The 24,697-nt window shown below is 37.8% G+C and overlaps 1 protein-coding gene across 6 annotated transcripts in view; it reads right to left on the bottom strand.

The window, feature by feature from the left end:
* SEMA3D (semaphorin 3D) overlaps positions 1–24,697 on the bottom strand; it is a 141,389-nt gene that overhangs the window by 36,488 nt on the left and 80,204 nt on the right. For all 6 annotated transcript variants that reach the window (XR_009967290.1, XM_062631948.1, XM_062631949.1 and 3 more), the window contains exons 7-11: positions 22,971–23,099; positions 16,775–16,917; positions 5,004–5,118; positions 4,564–4,633; positions 3,044–3,188 (exon numbers count right to left, since the gene is read on the bottom strand). Coding sequence is in view for 5 of the 6 variants with exons in the window: in XM_062631948.1 (XP_062487932.1) it covers positions 3,044–3,188; positions 4,564–4,633; positions 5,004–5,118; positions 16,775–16,917; positions 22,971–23,099 (602 nt within the window). In the remaining variant the exon portion in view is untranslated. The remainder of the gene's footprint in view (positions 1–3,043; positions 3,189–4,563; positions 4,634–5,003; positions 5,119–16,774; positions 16,918–22,970; positions 23,100–24,697) is intronic.

The raw sequence follows: 24,697 nt of genomic DNA, 5'->3' as shown, positions 1-24,697 counted from the left end.
TTAATTTCTATTATTTCCACTTGCTGTTCAGTACTGCTGGGAGAAGTTAGGAGTAAAAGAGCTGTACATTTTGCAGTGGCAATGGTGTGGAGTGTGCTGGAGATCCCCAGTCACCCTGCTTGGGGGTCTCCTTATGACGGCAGAAGGCAGGCAGACCACACTGCAGCACCAGGGCCAGGCAGGCAAAGGCTCCTGCTGCTTGCACGCCGCCCAGCATTGTGAAGGCATGATATCATGGTCGTGTTGGGAGTTTATCTGTGACACAAATTGCCACAGGAAGCATTTTGTCAAAATTTCAATATCAAAGTGGTCACAGCCTCTACAGTGAACAGCTTTATTTACTTAGAAGATAAAGGCAGCTGAGCAGAAAGTTAAATTAGGGAAAGCAGTCTCTTGCTTCTATATAAATGCTGAAAGGAAGTCAATGCCTCTTGCAAAACTAAACATCAAAAGAAGCGCATTTCCTAGTATAGCCATTTTTAGACTTTGACAGTGACTTAAAATACAAGAAAAACAAAATCAGGGAGGTGCTGGCAACTGTCATGTAGGCAACACTTAGGTAGAGCTGAAATTTCAAAAATGTTACAGTAACTTAAAAAAGAACAGATTATCTCTCTTTGACTTTGTCCTGCGCATTCCTGAACCACCTCTTAGCTGGAAAGAAACTGAAATTAAGGAAGAACATTTCACTGTTCACACGGCAGTGTTCTGCAGGGGTATATAGCATGCTGTTGCTTTTCCCTGTCTTTAAGCACCATACTGCTTTTTCAGATCCCAGCCTAAATCTCTTCATATCCAGAGATTTGGCTTAGCCCATTATGAGACCATGGCATGAATCTACTTATTTGGATTCCCTGTATTAAACTACTGTTGCAGTTCAGCCCCACTAAGAAAAAAGATAATTAACTATGCAGCAATACATTTACTTTATCTATATAGCAATTATTATGCATATCTTTCTTCTGAGAGCTTTCTTCAGTAAAATCCACTTCCTTTCTCAGCCCTTGCTCAGACAAACTCCTACAAAAATCCACTGAGTATAGAGGTCCTAAGGATTTTAACTATACCATTTTCTCACAGCTGTTATCAGGTGCTTAAAGGAAGCAGTTGGAGAGTTAAGTGGCAACTTATGGAAAATAGCCATTTATCTTTAAACTTTCCAACTTTTAGAATACTTGCAAGCATGGATATTCAAATCAGTGATAAAGATCAGCTTTGACATGCTTCAGCATGACATGTTTCCTTCGTTGGGAATCCCAGCTCAACCATGTGATGGCTAATACATTCAAAAATGCAATGAGCTTATGACCCGTCCATCTATGCAGAGTGTTCAGCCTTATGGGGCACTCTCCAAGAGAGTTATTTTAATCTCTTTAGATGCCATGGGACCAGCTATTGTTCTTGCTGGCACCATTTTTGTACTTAAAACTAAATGCATTTGCACTTCTTAACCAGTAATGGAGTTGCACATGCTAAAAAAAAAAATAATTAAATTTAATTTCTTTGCTGGGGGCACTATATATTCCGCATGAGAGAGATGCGTAAGCCTACAGTGCCTACATTGTCTAAATTAGGAGTGCATTTGCTCCAGCAGGCCAAATCAGTCTTTGGAGCTGCCTTAGTCTTTAGAGAGAGTTGCTCTGTGTGTCTTGCCTGCAGCTGGGACGAGAGAATCAGAACGTGGGACCACTGAGTGCAGCTAAAAGGATGGACCTGGACCATGCAATTGGGTTCACTGGAAGGATAATGAAGAAAACACATAGGCACAAGTAAATGTGTGAAAAGAAGAGCTAAATAAGCCAGATAATAAGGCTTGAAGCAAAGGCTCAATGTGACAAGTCTCTTTTTAAACTGGGATTTTCAATACACTGGAAATAGAAACCCTTTTGGAGCTCACAGAGAACAGCATTCTGACTGTTTAAACATTCAGCACTGCTGAGCTAAAGATGTATTATTAAACTAAAAGGATTTATTTTTTTGTTTACACACCTTATGGCTAATTTTCCAAATAACTGTCACAATTTTAATAGGTCTTAGATCCAGCAGCTTTTACTGACTTTACTGGATGGAAGCAAAGGTTGCACCAGTGCTGATGTCAGAGAAATAGATACACCCGGCTGGCTCCTAGACAAGGTACCAGCAGTAGTCCAACCTCAGCATTTCAGTGCTTGGCTAGATTTATGCGTCTGCCTAGTACTAGGTCACTGAATACCTGACCAAGATAATGTAAAGTTATCCTGAATAATGTCTCTCTTACTTTTAAAGCACTGCACTTCTATGTTCTATATCTGTACAATTGCTTAAAGTTGTGATTTTTTTTTTAAATAGACGTGTTTTCTAGAAATACCATCTTCTTCCTCGGCTATAATGTAGGTCTGTGCTTTTCCAAATTTAACACCAAGACAGAAGTGAGCGAAAAGTTATTTAATAACTTAATATTCTCCTCTTTGTTTTCGCCCAATTATTACACCTGAAATCTAAAGAGACTGGGATTTAGAAGTGTTTCCATATATGACACTTCTCTTTTCTTCCTACCACTTATTGTTTATCACATAAAGTCTCCAGCAACTAACTCCTTCTTTCACTTCCAAACAAGACACATGCACAAACACACATAATAGAATCAATGACCATATATCAAAGAACAGGATTTTAACAGACACAGAATAACAGAAATACAAGTCAAAATACCTCACCATAACTTAATATTCTGTGAAAAAATGCCTTTGGTGCTCTATAAAGTATTGATACCTTAGAGGTGATCCCAACAGACAGAAATAAAGCTATACAGTAGGTGACCACAATATGAAAGACAAGCAGGATATAGACAGTCTGGACACAATGTTATCTCAGAGTCATGGAAAAATGTGTATTTAGATACCTACAGGTACGTAGAAGTCTGAGCTGTCAATGGAAGGGAAGGGATTGAGAGGAAAATTTGAAACATCCTCAGTGGAAAATATAATTTAGCAGGCCAGGAATGGGAGTGAAGTATGACTGCCTTTGAGTAAAAATAGAAGCATGTAATTAAGGAGACACTTACTGTACCAGGTCTAGGATACGGGATGCGACCTTCATATTGTACCCACCGATGATCCACACTCTCTTTGTGAGCATAAGGGCCATTGAAAACAGCTCTGATATCTGCCATGCTGTACACACAAACTGCAGAGCCCTTGAAGACAGAGCTGAAAAAGAAGATGAGTATATGCATTTTCTAAACACCTCTTCAGTGCACAACTCATCCAGTGAATTAACTAATTCCGCAGAGTCTAATGGGGTTTGGATCAAGCCTACACCTGAGAGTTGATATAAGGGGTGCTAAAAGAAAATGTGTACAGGTCAGATAACTACAGATATTTAATATCACTCTCATTACAATTTAAATTGGTTGAAACCAGGACTTAGACTTTGAGAGCACTTGATAGATAGCCATTTTTTTTCTAGTGGCTGACAGTTTCCAGCTATCATTTATTAGCTATTTTGACTCAAATTTTCTGCCAATGAAGGACATATCTTTACATTGTGTTCACATCTGGAAGTCTGTATATTAATGATATTGCAGGTCACATGCCTGAGAATTACAAGTTGCATTGGACAGACAATAGAAAGAAATTATTTATTCATTTATCTATGTTCTTTTCCTTTTTTTTCCCCACATATTTCTCTAAAGAAAAAAAAAAAACAAACAAGCAACCAAACAAACAAACAAAAAAAACCAAAAAACCAAACCCACACAAAATAAACATAACCCCAAACAGTTCAGTTTTCAAAAGAACAGCATGATGGGTTGTTGAGTGGTATGTAGTTTAGTTACTTTGTATGCCATTTCATTCATTGTTCAACATTTCATTCAATTCTAAATATTTTTTGTGGTTATACATAAATGGAGCTACTGTCATGGCTGCTTCTGAGTTACAGAGTGCCTTGGCAATTTTTTGTTGTACTCATACTGTTCAGCATTTAGCTAGTCCTTATAATTTACACTTAATTCAAAGGTTCTGAAGACAAAATAATTACTTATTTCCTTTCTAACAATCCTACAGAGAGCACCTCATTACTGAAGCTGAGAGGTTCATTCATTGATTAATCCATCCCCTTGACATAAAGTTATTCTTCCATCAACTCCTGCTTATAAAAACAGTGAAATATCACTTCAGAGCATAGTGGGGTTTGATCCTAAGAAACAGCTGATGTCAAGTTGTGGTATACAGAAACAATGGTTCACAACAATGATTTGTCTTAAACAGTAACTCTTGGTTGCTCAATAAATATGACTGAAATTGTTAAATTCAGCCAGATGAGGTTGAAATAAACTAGCATGCTTTTGATTGTTAAATTTTCATTATATTTTACAATCATACTGAAAAGTCAGGTTCACAAAGGTTTCGGGACATAATGTATGATTTTCATTTCTGAAAATATTGTGCTTAGTGACTACAGCCCCAGTACAGCAAGCCTTATTCCAGCAGTCTCTCACTGCTCTCAGGAATCATTATCTAGTAATAGAAGGATTTAATAAAAGGATTTATTTCCAGAGGCAAAATTGATCCTAATGCATACCTTGTTGTAGTGAAAACTCCATATACAAGCGGATTTCTCTCATCTCTTGTAGAAAGTAAGAATATATCTTCTGCAATGGGAGAAAAAAAATAATTAAACATTCACTGAATATTTTTGCACTTACCATTTGTAAATATATAACAAAGGTTTATTTCTGTCCAAATGTTAAATTCTGCCATGTGAATTTGTGCTAATACTCTGAAGTTTGTCCATATGCAGACAGTTTGGGTTTTTATACAGATCGGATTTTCACCTGACACCTTCTGCAATTCCAACTAATTTCAGTTATAATCAGGGACTTCAGGTAAAAGTCAGATATCTTACCAGCACTGTTTGGAAAAGCAGTAAAATCAAAACAAGACGTAGGGCTTCTCCAAACAACAAAATAAATCCAAACAATACCGATGTCAGAATAAAGCATGAAAGATAAATCAACTTACGCAGCTCATCAAAGTGCGTATCTGTTCCTTCAGGACCAGGTATCGAACACACAAGCCTGGCTTTCAGAAAAGTAGTCCACTTGTTTATTAGGCTCCTTTGACCTCCCATATCATTCTAATACAAACAAAATAAAAAGAGTTTTAACATATTATATTCAATGGTAGTACAGTACTGACTGTGCTTTTTCAGTCAGATTCCAGTTTGATCTTAACAGCAACAAAGTCTTCTTTTTTGATGTTTGGGTTTCTTTTTTCTCAAAACTACTGTGGATTGCCTTTTTGTAAGTAGCTCCAGTAGTCACTTCTCAGCTCAGAGAGTGGGCAACTGAGATTTCCTAGTCACACCCAAATCTGTTAGAGCAAAATCCCTTCACCAGTTCTACAATTGGACTGCTGTGAAAACACATCCATATCATGTGATTTTTTGTTCCCTGTGATGCTAATTTTTGTGATCAGCTGTTCTTCAAGAATTCTTTACAAACCCAATAATATTACAGAACATTCAGGATAGATTTCTCAAAAAAGAAAAACTACATTCATCAGCGTTTCTTGCCATGTAAATACTGCACTGTTGGGCTTGGGTTTGTTTTTTTTTTTTTTTGTGTACATAGTACACATTCCAGGGAAAACCAGTCACACTATTTTAATAATAATTGTTATGGAAATATCAGTCTATAGTCCACAAAAAGGATTTTTATTTTTTTTTTAATTTACTTTACTATGGGTTTCCAAGATATGAGCATACTTGCCCAAATTTTTCTTTTTTTCCACTGGAGAAATAAAAATCTATAAAAGGTTACTTGAAATTTGAATAACCCTTCTGAAGGGTAGATGTCATTCTACTGACTTGGATCAGTTTGCTTAAGAGTTTACCTCCTCTAATTTATTAGATTTTTGCATGAAAAAATCTAATAAATGACATTTACCTGTCCCTTTTGGCCTCAAATAACAGATCTATTTAGGTTATGCAAAGCTATTCAGGCCCCAATTATATTGCTATTTAGACTGCAACGGCATTGTGGCAGGAATTCAGACACTTAGGCGTTTGAATTAAGTGCAGTAGTCTTGCAGCTGTAGGTTCTGAATTACCCCATGAAGGTGCCTACTTCATTTATGAACTCAGAAGCTTAGGGAATCTCTAATGTAAATTTAAGTACCACAAAATTGGTCACAAATATTCATTCCCTCCAGATTCATTAGGAGAAATCACTTTTCTTTGTGAAAGAGTCTTTGCAACCCTGAAGGTATAGAACCAGCCAGCAGGAAACACTGGGTGTTGTAAATTAGGTGGTTATTTCCATAGATAGTATTTGGCCCTTCAGGGTTGTATCACAAATATTGTAGGCATTCAACAAGATGTTTTTTGGTGCTGAAATCCACTTCACAAGGAGTAACACTTCTCTGGTAATGCAGTCTAACCATATTCTCTTTTCATGTGCTTGCTACCTTTAAATAGGTTAGCTCAGTTGGAAATGATTCCTGTTAATCTATAGCCTTTGGAACTTCTGTTCAAACAAGAATTGCTACCTCCTTTCTCCTGAGGTCCTGCCAAGCCTAAGCTTTACATCTAACCAACAGATTTATTAGAAAGGTGTCAAAATTAGCAGCCTGCAGCCAATAGGAAAAAGAAGCTCTGAAGTGCATGTGTCCTGTTCAAAGGGAGAGCAGATAATCTTTGCTGTGTAATTAAAACCAATTACAAAGACGCAACAAAGAATCTTAAGAAGCAAGAAGTGTTAATCTTTTCCTTCCTCTGGCAATTTGGGTTAGCCAAGCAATTCTCACATTGCAGGGCTTCCACTTTGATTTCTGGTAGATGAAGTGCAGCATTACAGGAGATGAGATGTTTCTAACCGCTGGCTAGGAAAGTGGGGAGGAAACAAGATGTGATGAGGCTGGAATGGAAAAAACACCCTTATCTAGCTGCTGCTCCTGTCATCACAGGCATTCGGCTTCTGTGAGAGATGGAAAAATACGTACTTGTGTTTAACCACCCTTAAATCATGATCCAACACCACTTTCACAAATTCTTATTTTAAACATATCAGTAGTTCCACTGCGTTCCTAAAGAGTAGTGTGAACCAAGTACTGTGCTCAAAGGAAGCAGTCTAAGCAAGTGCTATGTGCTTTAAACTGGACTTAAGATGCGTCTGTATTTCCTCACTCTCAACCCAGGACACAGTGTTAACCATGCTACTTGACTTTTTGAGACATTACAACAGACATTCAGTAGGTGTGCCATACATATCCAAAAGTTGCCAGTAACACTGCACAGTTTATAGAAGCAAAGGGAATTCGACCATGAGCACTCCATGATCTACCAAGTCCTTTGGAAGCCAGAGAGTGACTAAATTATGGTGCAGAAAGGACTGAAAAGAGCTTTCACTGATTTAGGCAGATGCACAATAATATGCTTCTTCCTACTGCCATGGCTGAATGAAACAAAATGTATGTCTTATTAGAAGGACGTTTTTGTTTGTGGTTGCAGGGTGTTTTTTTTTTTTGTTTGTTTTTTATTGGTTCTTATTAGAAGCCCTATAGTACTCTTAAATTCTTTGTCATCCCTGAATAACAGTGTCTTTGCTTTCTAATGTGCCCAGGAATCACTGACTGAGAAGCTGACAAAGGCTGTGGCAATTTTATCTACAGGTAGAGTAGAATTAGTTCAGCTCAGGCCAAGGAGGTTCAAAAACTACTGAGAATATAGGCATATCTTTGCTCCTAGACAATCAAGCAGCAGTTGTCTAATTAAGCTCTGGAAATCCCATTTTTTTTAAAGAAAGTGCACCTCTTCTTTCCTAACACTATTTTTTGGTGCGTATTAGTTCAGTCTTTGACATGTCTTGAGGCATCAGGTGCTGGAGGACATGCAATTACTCTCTTTTCTTCATACCATGTTGGCATGAACTCATTAGCTTTACATCTGCTTACTCTGTTGCAGATTCCTTGAACCAACATAGTTCATAATTACTGGCCTCTGAGAGGCTGGACAAAGGACATATTGGCCTAAATAGTTTTGAAACTGGGTTGCTACAGAAACAAAATTGTTTCTTCTGCAGAAAAGATTACTTAATAATGTCAGCCTGCAGTGAATCACTGACAAGCTCAAATGTTGTGAGCTGAATGTATAGTATGACAGTATATAATATGATTTACAGTCTGGGTAGTCAGTGGATTAGGAAAAATGGATGGAACAAGAAAATCACTAAAGAAAGACCATTCAGTGAGCAGGTAAACACAAATAAGGAGTCAATACAAAGTTAAAGAATCCTAAGATCACTGGACTGATTTACATTAAGCAGGGATTTGCCTCAGCCCTCCTGGAAGCATGCAGTAAAATGGATGCACTGAAATAACCTTGGACAAGTGATACTGGTACCGAAGACAAAGAGCACTAAATATTTCAGGGAGATGAGACAAGAAGACAGGATTAATTTAAGTGCTGAGAGAAGGGGAAGGCAGCATGAGCAAGCCTTTCATTCCAAAAATATGGTTAATCTACTTGTAACAGATGAGCAGCCACGAGTATCTGAAATCTTATCTCCCCAAATATCACTTCTAAGCACACTGGATTAGCAGCGTTTACTATAAACTTTGTTATAGTGCAGATGAAGGCACTTAAGACTGCATATTTCTTTCTGAATATAAAAAAAAAAAAAAGGTTTAATTAGCACTAACTGAGTTGTAATCTCACAAGCTGTAACAGATGCCAACTATTCTGACTGAAATACCTTTTTAGAACAGAAGGAAGTGCCTGTAAAGTCTTGGTTACTTGTGTTTGCCTGAATTAAAAGATTTAGGTAACTGCCAACTAGAAAGTGGGCAGATCAATCCATCACCTGTTGAGGAAATATTGTCAAAAGATGTCACAAAAATTTAAACACAGAAACTATCTAGGTAAACGGGGAAGTAATCAAATATGATTTTCAGAAATCAGATAGATTTTTATCCCACAGAAATCCTAAAATTTCCACCCTTTTCAACGAGCTAGTGATAAAAAATAATTTGTTGGAGTGAGAAATCAGGTTTTTACCAAACTAGATGAAGAATTCAAATATTTGATCTACAACTGCAATGACAGCAGGTAAGTGTGATTTTTTTTTGACATCCAGGAAGAATGCTGCTTAAGAGCCACAATTTAAAATGTGAACTGAATTGAAGTAAGGTCATATCATATGCCTTTCTTGCGAGAATTCCATGGAAATCTCTGTTTTCTGATCTGCAATTTATGTATAACTGAGCAAAATAACAGTTTTTTCAAGCCATCCATTTAAATATAAATTTATTATGAAAATAAAAACGATTAGAAAAAATATTGCTCTATGAAGAAGTGATTTAATTAGCTAGCATTAAAGGCTTTCTGTTATATCTATTTTCTGTTCTATTGCATCTTATATATTATATAAATGTATCTTCATTAAAATGTGCAAATATTAGTCCTGGAATCCAGTAGGCAGGAAAACAGATGGCAACAAAGCTAAAGAACATCTGCATCTTTGGAGTTTTAAATCTCTTATTTGTTTGTAAGTAACAGTGACAAATTGAACATTAGAACAAAAAAGTGCAGTTTTCTGAAAATCAATCAACATCAAAGATGTCAAACACTGTGATTCATAAAACTTTAATGACAGTAATTATCCTGACCAGCTTCTTAAATAAAAAGAAAAAAAAGAAAAAAGACAATGAGTGGAATTTCTAGAAGCAGGTTATTAATTACAGCCAGTGACAAGATGTGCAGAAGGACCATCCAAAGTGAATTCCTGGCCTGAATAAAAGGAAATGCTGGAGAACAGACGAGAAAAGTGCTGAAACTGCAAAAGGCCCTTAAGCCCTTCTCTTGTGTGAAGCCTAGCTACGTTACAAAGCCACCAGCAACAAATGGCATCCCCTGCAGCAAAGCCTTACATTATGGAAAAAAAAACATACAACAAAAATAAACCTTCTATCAGACCCTATAAATGGAGAAACAGCCAACGGTATTGTTTGGAATTCTGTCTTCAAACTCAGATAAATTTAATTATTCCATTTTACTTTGCATATTACCCAACTCTCTTAGGTACCCACCTAACACAGGAAAGTAAGATTTCCACCTTCAGGAATTCAGGTTCAGAACTTCTTGTCCAAACCAGACTAATGTCAGATGGAAGATTCCTCCCATGATTTCAGCAGTTTGAATGTATGGCAAGATGACCCAGTGCCACTGGAAAGCTGGTATGACACCTATGGGTAAGGATGCCACTCTGGGCATTCACATATTTCTAGGCATTAAGACAATGGGAAAGAGGGTCTTGACCAAAACCATAGCCAAAACTACAAGACTGTAAGCCACATCTACTGTGGAAAAGCCCTCAGCCTTATAATCTGAACTACAAGCAAGATAAAGTGTTTTAGCTTTGAGTTCCTGCTCCTCAAGCAGATTTGTGGCTATTTCATTCAGAGTGGCAATATACTCACATTAAGCATGCACAACCATTTGGTTCACTATGGAAAATGTTGATTTTTATTTTGGAAAGTATTTAAACATCACACCCAGGGGTTTCTACTGAATTATCTTTGGATGGGAACCAAACTGGAAAATCTAACTATACAGCAAAGAAAAATTATGACTAAGCATACCATGAAAGCCAGGAACTAACAGACTTAGGCAAAGACAGGGAAATGACAACAGCAAGACTGAATGTGGTTTGGGACAAATGAAATAACAAAATTAAGCACCATTTTACTGCAAGGCCATTTAGCAATCCTCCAGCAGGTTTGCTAGTATTAAGAAATTCCCAAAAACTGTTTAAAGGCTGCCACAAAGCAGATGTACTCTACTATATCCATCATAGGGCTGTTCACTCCAGCTTCAATTGAAATTTGAAGTGACCAAAGGTTGATGACTGAACTAATAAAATATGTTAAAGAATTCTCAGGAAAATCTGTTTAATTTTTGAGTATAATCTGTTCATGGTTTATTTCATTGCATTTGACTTGCCTTTACCAGTCTATCATCTAAATGTTCATATATACTTAATATAAATTAGATGATATAAATACATAAAAGGATATAAAAAGAGGGAAAATAAAAGAACCAAGAACAAAACTTTCAGGTTATGAAATGTAGCATTCATAATCACAAAGCTACAGGTAAGCAAAGATGGAGCATGCAATTAATGTCAAATAGGAGAACAGATTTATATGGTTTGAATGCACTAAAAACATTGTGAAACTGAAGCAGGGTTACATGCATCAGTGGAATAGCCTGGTTTCTTTCTGAGCAAACAGGCCTGAATTTGTCATTCAAAATTTCACATTCTCGAATAAGAATGCCTTGAATTTCACATTCCAGGGACCCAGCAGGGCAAAGCTCCCTTTATAGTCAGTGGAAAATATCTTCTTGAAAGAATGACTTGAGTTGAAGATGGAAGGAGTCTTCCTCTAAAAAATAGTGATCTGCCTTTATTGACTGAAGTGAATGTCTGATAGTTACTTTCTTTGCTTGGATACATACAAATGACTAAAGTCACTAGTCTGGGACTGTGTGACCACAATATTGACAACCACATGTTGAGAGCTGGAAAAACATGAGACCAAGAAACACAAAGGTAGGTCAGCATCTTACACAGTCTTTTAGAATTAAACATTCTGAAACATCTACATTTTTAACAATGTGTTCAATCAATAACAGCAAAGCCTGAAGAGTAAACCATGGTGTGTTTTCATATTAAATGTACTGATAGGAAAAAACCAACAACACAGGAAGCTAATTTTATCACATCAGAAAAATTCTAAAATCACAAAGGCGTTATTTGCTACCCTTAGAGGTATCTGAACATCTGATTCAAAGCACTCTGAAGTCAGGGACTTTGTATTAGACATAGGAACTCCACTCCAAGTAACTCTGAAGGCTTCCCATTTACAAGCCAGTGGGTTACTGACAGTGTATTCTGCAATGAGTCTCTCTGGCAACTAGGATGCTTTCCAGAGTTTGCTTCAGAGGCTGAGCAGCTGCATTTCCATAATCCAGTTTTTAAAGCTCTATCTTGACACTGCAATTTCTTTTTCATTTTCCCCAAGGCTCAGTAAAATTCAGTCACACCTCTTTATATATAAGCATAACTTACATATTTTTGCTTCATCTGCAAATCATGATCTCCCCCCTCAAAAAAACCCACATAGATTCTATTGTTGAAACACACCCATGAGGGACAAAAATATACAAAACTTCCCATACTCATGCCTGTACACTTGCCAATAATGAAAGCTGGACCAAAAGACCTGACAAAGCCTGATGTTATATCTCTTAATTCATCACAGTTAGAAGCAGATACTATATGGAACTGGCCTCTCTCCAATACATCAGCCCTTAAAACGAAATCATCTTGATGAGCAGCAGCTTTTCTACAGAATTTGAAAACTTTCAAATGGCACATAATATTCAAATATCAAATTTGGAAGTCCAAGAGGAGTTGGCTGCTCAAAGACCCACTGCTGCAAAGATTCTCAATGGGCAAATGAGGGCCAGTTTTTTCTAGGGATGACATTCTTGAAGTGGTTTTAATCACTATCACTGAGAAACAATAACACTCCCCCCCCCCCCATGATTAGCATTGTGGCCAGGCTATATGATGACAAAGAAAGTATGTCAGCATGTAATAGGCAGTAAGTTAAATCTTGTCTGGAATGAGTTGCCTCATTAGTACCTAGAAGCAGGATAGATGCACGAGTATGGCTCTGAGCCCAGACTAATTAGCCCTGCTGAGAACATGTTAACATGGCTATTTTGCTTCCGGGACTCAAGCTAATGCAGCTGAATGTTAAAGCATTATGCCGTGTGGGCAACTCAAATGGTTTTGGAGATAGATCAATTATCTACACAGCGATGCCTTACATGATACAGAAATACAAAGAATGTTAATGACCCAGCTATCCCTATCACAGTAAAGGCATGGCTAGACTATTTCCAGGACAAGAAAAACACCTCCTAACTTTTACACACAAGCAGCCCCATGGCAAAGACCACCGGAGACCCTGGTCTTGGAGTCTCAGTGGAATGGCTCCCTCCTGCCATTCTGTGAATACAAATTGCCTTAAAGCACCAGACGGGAGGCAAGGTCATAGCCTTGAACTCTGTTCATGTTCATGGCTTTGGAAATAAATTACCCAAAGGTGGAATGCAGGGTGTGTCCTGGGCTCTCAACTCAGAAACTCTTAAAATGATTACATTCCAGTATGCTTAGAAAGTGCAGTTTAACCAAGAGGGCTGTGTCTAATTGCTATATTCTTGTCCCCAGGTACAGCATGGTATATATGACGGTGGAATAGTATACCAAATAAAAAAGACAAAGAGCTCACTTGTTCCCGCTAGAACAAAGGCTGCTTCTGGATACTGAACACTTTGGGAAATGTGGGAAAACATCAGGGGCTGAAGTCTGATTTTTTGGCAGTTGAGGTCTCAGAAATAAGGCTTCACACCTTAACTTTTGCAATACATCACCAAAACCATTAAAGAGAAGCTTATAACACAGCAAATGCAAGCTGCTGTAATAATAAACAGGATTTTCATACTGCAGCCAAGAGACTACTGCTTTTGGCTAATTTCCACTCCATGCCAATAGAATGAGGTTGTAACTATGAAAAACATGGTTTTATATAGAAAACAAACAAACAAAAGCCACAACAATATTCCCCCCTCTCCAAAAACTTTCTGTGGACTCCTGTAAGGTAGGATTTTCATTTCTCACTTTCTTTGAGTGGGAAAAATAGGAGGGAAATCTAGGTCTTTTCTAGGGCTATATTTGTGAATTGTGAGGTTTGTCCTTAAGCAGAATTACAATTCTGTCATCATTACTGGTAGATATGTTTACAGAAATGTAACTGACTTATTACTTGACTGCAGAGGGCACAGTCCATGAATGCTGTGATTTATTTTCTCTTTAAACCTGGCTCAGTTCATAATGACTCTGTCATGTCTTCAGCTGATGCAGACTGGCTCAGTAGTGTGGGCTTGAAGACAGTGTAGCTATAAAAGCTTATGCCTGTGTTTTTGGAAATAGAAATACTTGGGTCCATGCTCTTAAAAAGTTACAGTTTGTAGGATCGTGTAATGTACGTGTGTGTGTAAATATGTATTTTAAAAACCAAACACTTCTGGCTAATCTTTAATATTTTTTTTTCTTTTTACTTATGACTTTGCTGGAAAAGAAAGCAAATAACATAACAGATTACACTTTATGTAAGTAGGAACATGTGATAACTAGTATCAGGTATTACAGATAGGCCAGTGATGTTTCTTCTGCCTCCCTCAAACTGAAAATAGGAAATGCTGCTTGCCATGATAAAAGACATAACTGGTTCTGAAAGTGATTGTTGAAAGCACTGCCTCCCAATTCATACTGATATCCCGTAGCGATATACAGAATGCAGATGACGTAAATCTGAATTAGTGCAATTTAGTGCTACAGCGGCTGCGTTATTGCAACCCATGCTTCAAGATGGTAAGTATGGTCTTGTATAGGACAAGTGGCAGCTGCTTGACTCTGGGCACAGAGATGCCAAGCATGAGTATTGTAATCTTCTGGGTCTGAAAGTAGCTGGGAACATAGCAGATGTTTCGTGTCAGAGCACAGCTCCAGAGCATCTTAGTAAACAGAGGAGTCCACCTGCATATTTTAATTTATATTAAATACCTATAATAATTATATTTGTATTATAATAATTTGCATTATAATGTCTTCTTATTTGCAGGCAGTCAAGATAAATGTACAAAAAAAAGGCATCTGAATTTTCAAGAGAATTCTCTATCCATCAGGAAGTGCTCAGTAAATCAAGAAGACAGTACAAAACTAACATTAATATTAATCACCTTACTTATCAGTTTCCATTGTTTTGCTTTGACTATTACAAATAAAAATCAAGATTTTTTTTTTGCCATTAACATGACTACTTTACAAATTTAGTCTCATTTGAGGTATGATTACACCATGGTCATTAGGATTTCCTTATAATACATTTGCTTTTATTCTGATACCTTATCTCTTTTTCTCTAGGTAAAGGATGCTAGAGATCTGTAGCTAATATATCTTACTTCACTACAATCTCTCTTGTGCCTTGGCTTGAAAATGTTGTCTACCAATTTCTCCTAATGCATTAAGTGCTCTCTCATAATCAGCAAATGCCATGTCTAGCAGCAAATCATATATGTTTGCATTTCCATTCTGCCATTAATCACAGTGCTGTGAAATATCCAGCTAAAGATTACCCATTCTTTCGCCTGGCTAAAAACCTACTAGAGAACTGATTTATGAAGAAGCATTTTTTGTTTTCTTAACACTTTATGACAAGGAGAGAAGTGTGAAATGGTTGTGGTCACTGAAATCTCAGTTGGATTTAGGAGTCTGTCAAACTGAAGAGAAGTTGTAGATTCATTGTGTGACCATTAGCTGAATGGGTGCTGTTCTAGACATATCTTACTGCAAATCAGGAACTCTTTTGTCTGTTTGCTAATTTTTCAAGCTTCTTAATAAGATAATTTTCTCTGCCAGGAGGGGCACATAGCTCAGAAAATGCAAGTTAATGAAAACTTCTGAACAAAGTATCACAGAAATGTGCCTACTTGTGTGATTGCTGTAATGGTGTTGCTGATACCTAGTTAGCTACATGAAATAAACATTTGCTCAAAGCTTATATTTACTAACATTAAGACAGTGAAGTCCCATTTTCCTGATTTTTACCAGTGATACCTGGGTACTGGGATTTAATGAGGACCTGAGGACAGGATAGGAACACTTACACTGACAGCTTCTGTCCCCGTAGTATTATGGGTCAAAGGAGTGAATAGAGAAATATGCATGGCACAGAAATCAAGTAGTGGGAAAAAGACCTTGACAAAACCAGGAGGCTGTTAAACAGCAAACTCTACACTGACTGCTGTCGTCATGTGCAAGAATTAGTTTCTCTTCTTATCATTTGAGGATGCTTCTGCCCTTGACAGAGACATTTCTTCAGAGACAGTGCAGCTCCTGAAAATCTGAGTCTTCATTATAAATACCATAGGGGTGGAAATCTTTCATAAGGGGCAAAAGCAGGATGAATGAAAGAGAAAGTGAAGGGAGTAATCGTTTAAAGGAGGTCAGGCACTGACCAAATGAAACTTATTACACTGCACCAGATGCGGGTCCTGGTTCCTCCTGATCAAGAAGGTCAAGGACTGCACTTCTTCCCAGGGAACAAAACCTCCAGGCAGATGTGGGTGTAGCTCAGTAGCTATATACATTTTTATCCTCCCCTCACCCCAACTGGTTATCAGGAATGTGCAGAAACAAATGACTGACCCCAGCTCTCAGTAATGCCCAGGAATGATGTACTGAGCTAGGCTGAAGGGATGGGTTTGAATAACCTACCATTCAGTGGGCATGTTCCACAAAAACCTGCATACCTTGCCATTGTGTACACTTCAACAAGTCAATCCTCACTGAAAGCTTATGAAACAAAGCAGGTCACTATTACATATCTGAAGGTAAATACATTATTGTTTAGACAGAGAATTATAATTTATAAGCATATCAGCTTTTTAAAAAAAGGTGCACAGTCAATATCAATTCTATTTTTCAGACAAGTGAATTTCAGTCAACATTACTAATCTATGTTCAGAAAAATTATTATGATAGCTCACTAACACTGTTTCCTTCTGATTTAAAGGGGAAAACAGATTTCTCACAGAAACAAATCAAACTCTTTTTCTTCCTTTTTTATTTTCTTGAAATAAAATAAAAGATAGAAGTCCTCACCTTACAAACTCTGCCAACCCGGGAAAGGATTGTCTTGTCAGATGTGCCACTATCCTGTGATATTTCTCGGAAAAAGAAGTAGATTTTGTCGTCATCTGGGTTATAGGTGTCCGGGATCGGAAATGTTGCAATAAATTTTGCTCCTAGAAGTTTCCCCAAGAAAAAAGGTTTTAAAAATCTGAAGAAAAGTTTTTATACTTGCTACTACATTTATGCTTCAGAATCTGCATTTATGTTGCACTTTCCAGTGAAATAAAAATATCACTATATAGACATGTAGTGGAAGGTTTCTTATTAACTCCTAGTGAAAAACACCAGAGATTCTCTCACTGTAATGTTTTACTCTCAGTGTAATGTTTTTGCATATATACCTTACTATCACTTGCATAAATATGCAGCACTGGCTATCATTCTCTGTTTGAAAATAGGGTAACTCTCGGTACAAAATACTGCCTAAAAATCTGCCTTATTGCTCTTGACACCAATAAAAGCTAGATAGATTTGCTGAAATTATATGGTAGAATTGAAATTAATTTAGTTACACACTGCAGCAGTTATGAGTACAGAAATACACTACTGTTTTCTAGAGATCGCTTGCAAAGGAATGAACGAACCTTTATTGACCAATGGATTAAAAATTCAATATAAATGACAGCTTTAAATGTTTCCTACATATCTGTGCTATAACAATCTTACTGCCCATATCTACCAGACCCGACTTGGATTCCCAAGTTAGCACATGATAATCCTCAACTGACTAGTCAGTCTTAAGGACACAGTTCCTTGCTGTGTGAAAACAGATTAGCTGTACCAACATCATGGTTTGTCTGGGTTCTTTAAATCTGTTTTTTGCAAGAAACGTTACAGCATGCCTTGCCTTGACGTGCTGAGCTGTGATATTACTTCTGGTCTCTTCCAAAACAAGCTTGGGTGTCTCTGCCTGCATCTTATGGGCATACTTATCAAGGCAAGGATTTAATACACCTTTCACTGTCTTCTTCAGCTCCCTCATCCATGATCTGCAGGCCTTCTCACCAGTGGTAGTTTTTTTTTTATTTTGGTTTGGGTTGTTTGGGTTTTTTTCTTTAAACTTAGTACTAAAATCATCAATTAAACTAATTCCAGGGGTCCCTGACTGCAGCAGAGCAGGCAACAACCCTGCCTTGCACAAGTCAACCAGATACCTGGGGAAGGGACTTTAAAGACGTTCCCTAATGTGCTACAATAGATGAGTGCTTCTAAAGGCACTTGGATCAATTATGTTTTTCTTTAACCAGAAGTGGCTATACAAATACAGTGCAAAGAGACCCTTGACTCTAAAATGCATTCTTTCAGCAATAAAATACACAGTCTTTGCCCCCATAAGCAGGCAGGCTGCAGCAGAAAGCACTAAGGAGGACACTGGAAGGTGGCAGAGCAAACAGAGCACACTGGTGATATGTGGGAAATATTATTATCAGCTTTTAATGTATCTTCATGCCTTTGTTCTTTTTATAATGGCTGTTACTTTACATTAGCCTTGACGGATTTTCACCGTGAACCTTATAGTATACACAGGACAAAAAGAGGGTCCTTGATTCAAAAGTTCACTACCAAAAGCTGGAGACGAAACGGGATGTGTTTAAGTGCTGAATGTGCACCTTCGTGACAGAAGAGTAAATTTATGGGTCAAAATAGCTACAGCGCTGCTTCCATTTTAAACCTTTCTGACACTACAGAATGGTGCCAGCAGAGAAATTAAATGATGCACGCATCAAGCTCCATAAATTTAAGTTAGGATTTCAAAATGAGCTTAAAGAAAATATTCAATTACCCCTCAGGGGCTGTAAGGCTACTTTGAAGATTAGATCTCTGAGCATGAATAAATACATAAATACGCTTCCAGTACGTTTCCTTAAATATGTGGTTAGCTAAATAAGCATTTAATAGGAAAACCTGCTAAATACTTCTATAGCACTCTTTTGAATTTCATACAGATTTTTTTTAATCCATATTCACGTAACAAAACTCTGAATATATGGGTTTTTTAAAATTAAATTTCATTGCTTTACTTGACAAGCCAAATGCAAAACCAAATATCTCAATACCAATGCCTGGAAGAGATTTAGAAGAATCTCTAACAAATTAAAGGAATACAGATATTTATTGATTTTAAATCACAATTGAAAACACTGAAGTTTAGATCCAAACAAAAATACTCTGTAAAATACGAAGACAAAGAGAATGAAAAAAATGTAATGAAAGAGATCATGATCTGAAAAGCACATTATGTTCTGCAAATGAGATCTTTGTCTCATCTTTTGTAACCCATCCATACAATATAGAAAAGTGTCTTTAAACCAACTATGAATTAGTTTTTTTTTTTCTTTGCATGGGAAACAAATTATATGATGATGATTTTAAACCACTGTTTGTTTTCCCATATGCACAGTTGTGCCCCCTAATAGCTTTAATAGACAGTTCTCCCACATACTACTTTCATGGCTAGATTGCAAGTAACCAAAGAGGGGATCAAAAGCATGACAAACTCTGACAAGATGGTACAATAAATTCAGATATTGCTTATGCTTTTTTCAACATGTTTTTGTGGCTTAGTGGGAAGAGCTGTTACACTTAATCCTACACTGCTGGGTTTGTGGAGTGGTCATGTTTGCTGTTGGGTACCTGTCAGCTATCACACCCTTCTAACACCAGCAGAAGTTTAAGACACCACAACTGTGCATGCTGTAGTAAGACCTGCACAGAAGTAAGACTCATTAGGCTCAGACAAAGAGCATAGCAAATGAGTAGCAAATCCCAGAACATGAAGAAATGGAAAAGCAACCCAAAACAGTGGGAGGCAGCACGTCTTTAAAGTCGGGCTGCCAGAAATACGCAGCATGATTAAATGCAAAGACAGTGCTCAGTTCATTTACCTTTCACTGTCTATAAGTCAAGCTCCTAACCTAAGCTCATTCAGGTGCTCTTTCAAGGAGGGACACAAGGAAGAAAGTGACAACGAATTATCCTATTTAACGATCCTATTTTCAGACAGATGCCTACAATAGGTGGGGGTGAGTCACCCTCTGGAAGTGCCACCTCTCTCTGTAAATTACAGAGACAAGCCAAACGACTGAGCCCAGACAGGATACTAATTTTTGCCTCTTACTGCTAAGTGAGCTGAATCCTAGCCAAGTTTCACAGAATATAAAGAAGTCATTGCCGGCAAGTCTTTGCCCTGGCAAAACTGCCTAAAGTGCAGTGAAAAAAAAAAAATGGGGGTAGGGGGGGTGGGGGGAGAAGCAATTCAGGGAAGCACACATCCAGCAATGGTTTTAGCTTCCTATAAAGAGGGACGAATGTGCAGCTGTTTAGTGCATGCCTATATGTAGGTCTCAGGTATCCCACCATGAGATGCTCTGCTTTGCCCACTGGGGTGGAGTGGTGCAGAGTCAGTTCCAGTAAGTGGCTTTGCCATCTGGAGCCAAGCCACCATCCCCACGTGCCTTGTGCCCAGCCATGGCCATGGGTGACATGCCTCCAGTCAGTGGCTGCAAGAGCACCCAATTCTTTAGCTCTGCGGGAGAAGGGCTGAAATCTGAGCAGAGGCAGCATCCCCTCTGTCTTCAATGCCACTGTGTGCAGGAGTATGAGCTTGTGTGAGCATGAGTCATGGGAAAGATCAGCTGCCTTCCTCCTTTCCTCCTCCGTGGAGCTGCTATTCAGTCACTGAGATTATGGCATGTCTTAATTAGTCAAGATAGAGATGCCTTGCAAGGAACTGGAAGGTATCCTACGCATTTTTCCCTTATGCTTTGTCTTTCCCTCCCTTCCCTCAGGAAAGGATAATCCTGTTTCCAGAAACAAAATAAGGCTAAACTTAAAAAATATTAGGGTGCATTACAACAAAATTTCCTCAGCCCTCTGGTAAAAAACAAGCAACACATTTTATGCTTATCCTAAGTAAAACATGAGTCATGCCTGGAAATAATTTATTTCTAATTGTACAATTACTCAAGTATGTACAACTTTTCCTGGAGGCCTAACACATGCTTGGTAAATGGGTGGTAGATTTAGAGAAGAGGGGATTTAGATGAGATGAGAGTTTTAAACCTGAAATCGAGTAAATATTTTCTTTATACCAATATCGGCTGAAAGCACAATGGTATGCAGTTGGTAGTGTTACACAATAAACCAGAAATATACTGGCTACCCTATAGCTTATTGCCATAGGATATGATCTCATCGTTTAGAGCTGCACTCAAAATTTTCTCCAACTTTAAAATTTTGACTGTTTCAAAATATTAAATGCACCTCATTTATATCTATGCCTCTTAGCATAACACTGCATGGATTCTGTATGTGAAGTCTTAGAGTTTTTTATGTGGCTGGAAACAAGGTAAACCTGAAGAATATATGGGGTCTTCAGTGTTTATACAGTGTGGGGTAATTTCCACGTCGCAGTCTAACACACTAAAGCTGTTCTTCAAATCCAGACATATTAATATATTGTTCTCCTTAGAAAACTTTCATAAATACAGATGCTTTAAGTGAAAACAGAATAAAACATGAATCAACCTAAAAGAGGAAAGGCAGACAGCCTTACCCCCACCCAGCCTCCAAACTAAAGCACATAAACAGTTCTCAAACCTTTAGTTTATTCTGTATTCTTGTACTCGCCTCAAACTGCTCATGAAGAAACATTAATAGCACAAAGAAATGTTTGGAGCTGGATATTTAAGCTGTAACTTCTTTTGGGCTGGGAGCTAAACCCTGTAATGCTCATCAAGGTGGATCTATAATAATGATAACACCAGATGCTCCTCAGGGCCAAACTGCAGTAAATCTTTCTTTTTTGGATATTATAGCATCCCCTAGGAAAGCGGCTACCCAAGCCATCTTTCCACGTTAAGCATCAGCAGGCTGCCGGTGATAAAACTGTATATTCAGTTGCATGGTGAATTACAGTTAGAGAACTGCCTGCTGGAAGGACCCATCCTGGTCCGTACCACTTACAACCCATTTCTAGTCTACACTGCACAAGGGATTTGAAGAAATGAGAGACAAGGGATAGGAAAGGTGGGACAAGAAAGGGATCGAGCACAGGAGATGAAAGTAGGAAGGTCACCAGAGTCAGATGTGAGATTTTTCTATCTGCCTGAAGGACTTTTCCTATTTAAATAGGTAGAAGGACTTTATATGGCTACTCCTTTCCTTCTCATCTCACAGAAATCCTGAGGTTACAGAATTACACCTAGACAGAAATGTAAGGCAACAGCTTAGAAGAAAGGAGAGAATTGGGTGGAATGAAAAATAAAATAAAAAAGGAACATTTCCTCTTGTTGAGGTCTCAAAGAGTTAAGAGGCAAAATTATCCCTTTCAGAAGCTGTCTGCTGGGAAGACAACTTAACCCTGTGGTCAGCAGGCCCTGGCTTTACAATATACCCATAATAGTTACACAGGCATCCTGAATCAGGGCCAATGTTGCCACATCTTTAAAGACAGTTGATGGCTAAAAGCGGGATGCCTTAATTGAGCAGGGCTTGCTTGTGAATGAAGTTTTCCATGTTACTCTGTGTGTGGTTTGAGACTGGCTGGGTGTAAATGCAGCCAGTTTCTTAAAGGGTTTACTAGCTCAGAATGTTTTTTAATGGGCAAGAAAAAGCAGTATTTTGCTTGGGAAGCTATTTTAGGGTGCCCTTAGTGGTTTTAAAACGATCCTCACAGCAACAGAGGGTATATTTCCTCCTCAAAAGAAAAGGAAAAGACAAGAAAAAAAAAGACCTCCTGCCTAAAAACATGGAATTTCTAGTCTGTCATTTCTACATGCTGTAGAGAACAGCTTTCAGGAGTGATCGGAAAAATGGTTTAGAAAAAAATTATTCCGACAAGACTGAAAATAGAAGCATTAAAAGTCATTATATTATTCCAACTACAGGACTATACACAGATGTACAGATCAAAGACGGAAAGAATGATTAGGTCCTATGCTCCTACTCTTTCCTTAATTAGCATTTTCACCTCTGTGACTTTTCTCAAGTGCATTTTTGTTCCACTGAGCATTTTTTTTACAAAAAAGCCTATGTAATCCAAAGATACCATGATACAGCATCTATATTTATAGTTACTCAACATATATTTATGTAAGAAAGGGGCTATTAACTTCAGAGAGGCAGGGACAATGCAAATGACAACAGCATATGTTTGGGATCTTACCAGTAAGCCAGTAATGTTCAGAAATGTCAGTTCTGATGTAATGGTGGTCGTGAGAAGGGCCCAGAGAACGTGTTAGAGCAGTGTCTTTGCCAAGGAAATCAGAAGCTGTTCCAGCATAAAGATACTCATCTGCAAACGAAAAAGAAACAGGGTTTCTACAGCTGCAGGATAAACAAAATTGAAACTATTTGTGTTTTGTTGGGTGAACAACACATGTGTTTAATTGGCCTATGAACAAATTTAATGATTTGAAGTATTATCGATTTATATTTTAATGGGATTTTGCATTCTGTGATGTAATTTACATTTAAATGTGGGTAACATTGGTAATTATATGTCTTGGAAGTAGAGGAGTCCAAGTCTAATTTTCAGACCTTTTAGGCACTCAGAAATGTAAATTCCCCCGGCTGGGCTCTTAAAGGTATGAAGGTATATTCAATCTGTGCATCCTGCCCCTTTAGCACTGACCATGGAACTGGGGGCAATGGAAAGGATGTAACCATCTATGCATTCAAGCTAGCTCTTGTGTCCCAGGCTTGCTGCAGCCCCAATGGCTTTGCTGCTCCTGGGCTTGAGCTAGTAAACATGATGGATGCTTCACGACGGGAACTTTGCAACTTGGCTCGTTCCTGGTGTAGGGATCTCTATCCAACACTTCATTCATGAAGAGGAATTCAGGCACCATGAGAATTCTTCTCAACTATGTAATGTGTTAATAGTAGGGATATGGCTGCAGACCCAAATCGTGATCATTTTAACATAGCGAGTGGTCCCACAAAAATAAATGAGACATCTTGCTTGAATAAGGCAGACAGAATTTGTTTCACAAGGAAACTATATCTGTAATGCAGTACAGTTTTTGCAGCAACTGCAGTTACTATTTAGTCTCCTGCCAGCCTTGTGGAATATGCAAAACTTCACAACTTTAAGAATTGTACAATATTTTCTGTTTCACTTCAGATCTCTGTTATTTTCAAAAAAGAAGCAAAGAAACACTATCAATCACTGTCAGTTTTTTACTGCATGTTACAAGTCTTTTTTTTTCTGCGAAATAACGAGATAGCTTTAGTGTTTGGAGGAGTTTGTTTTTTGTTTAATGACTTGCAACAATGAATCCCTGGAGTTCATAAAAGGAGAAAAGATTCATATTCATAAACAATAATCATATAAAAAGCTATATGATACATAAAAATCCCCTTCCCAGAGTTCCTTTTCTCCAGGTTTTCTGATCCTCTGGGTGGAAGCATTTCACAGGATCTTTTAGAGAGAAGTCTTTTGTTGAGAGTGAATGAAGAGCAAATACCATTCAACATAGATGTTTGTGTTTTCATTTGCAAAAGATGTAAATGTACTTAAAAATATGAGATCAAGGGGGAAAAAAAAAATCTAACAAAACCACAACCCATGATTCACCTTAAGCACTTTATTCAGAAAGAAAAAAAAGATCAGCTTTCTTTTTACCTCATTATTATTGTTACTTATGTAGTATGTCCGTGACAGTATTGGAAAGCACATCTTTCAGACAGCATGTCGCCTTTGTAAAGAAACAATAGCGCATTCTGAAAGGTATTTGTCATAATGAGGAATGGGCAGGGTAATTGGTGTTTGCTAACTGACAGGCACTCAGTGATCAATGTAACTGAAGGGCTAACAGAAATTCTCCATCTTTGCTTAGGCTCTGCTGACAAGGCTTTTTCAGCACTTCTCTCAGCTTTTGGTATCTCTCA

Source organism: Pezoporus occidentalis, unplaced genomic scaffold, assembly GCF_034315485.1.
Source record: "Pezoporus occidentalis ecotype Australia unplaced genomic scaffold, CSIRO_AGI_Poc_V1 ctg38, whole genome shotgun sequence".
In the NCBI taxonomy this organism is placed as follows: domain Eukaryota; kingdom Metazoa; phylum Chordata; class Aves; order Psittaciformes; family Psittacidae; genus Pezoporus; species Pezoporus occidentalis.
The sequence above is the reverse complement of the archived record's forward strand: the minus strand, read 5'-3'. Positions and strand labels throughout refer to the sequence as shown.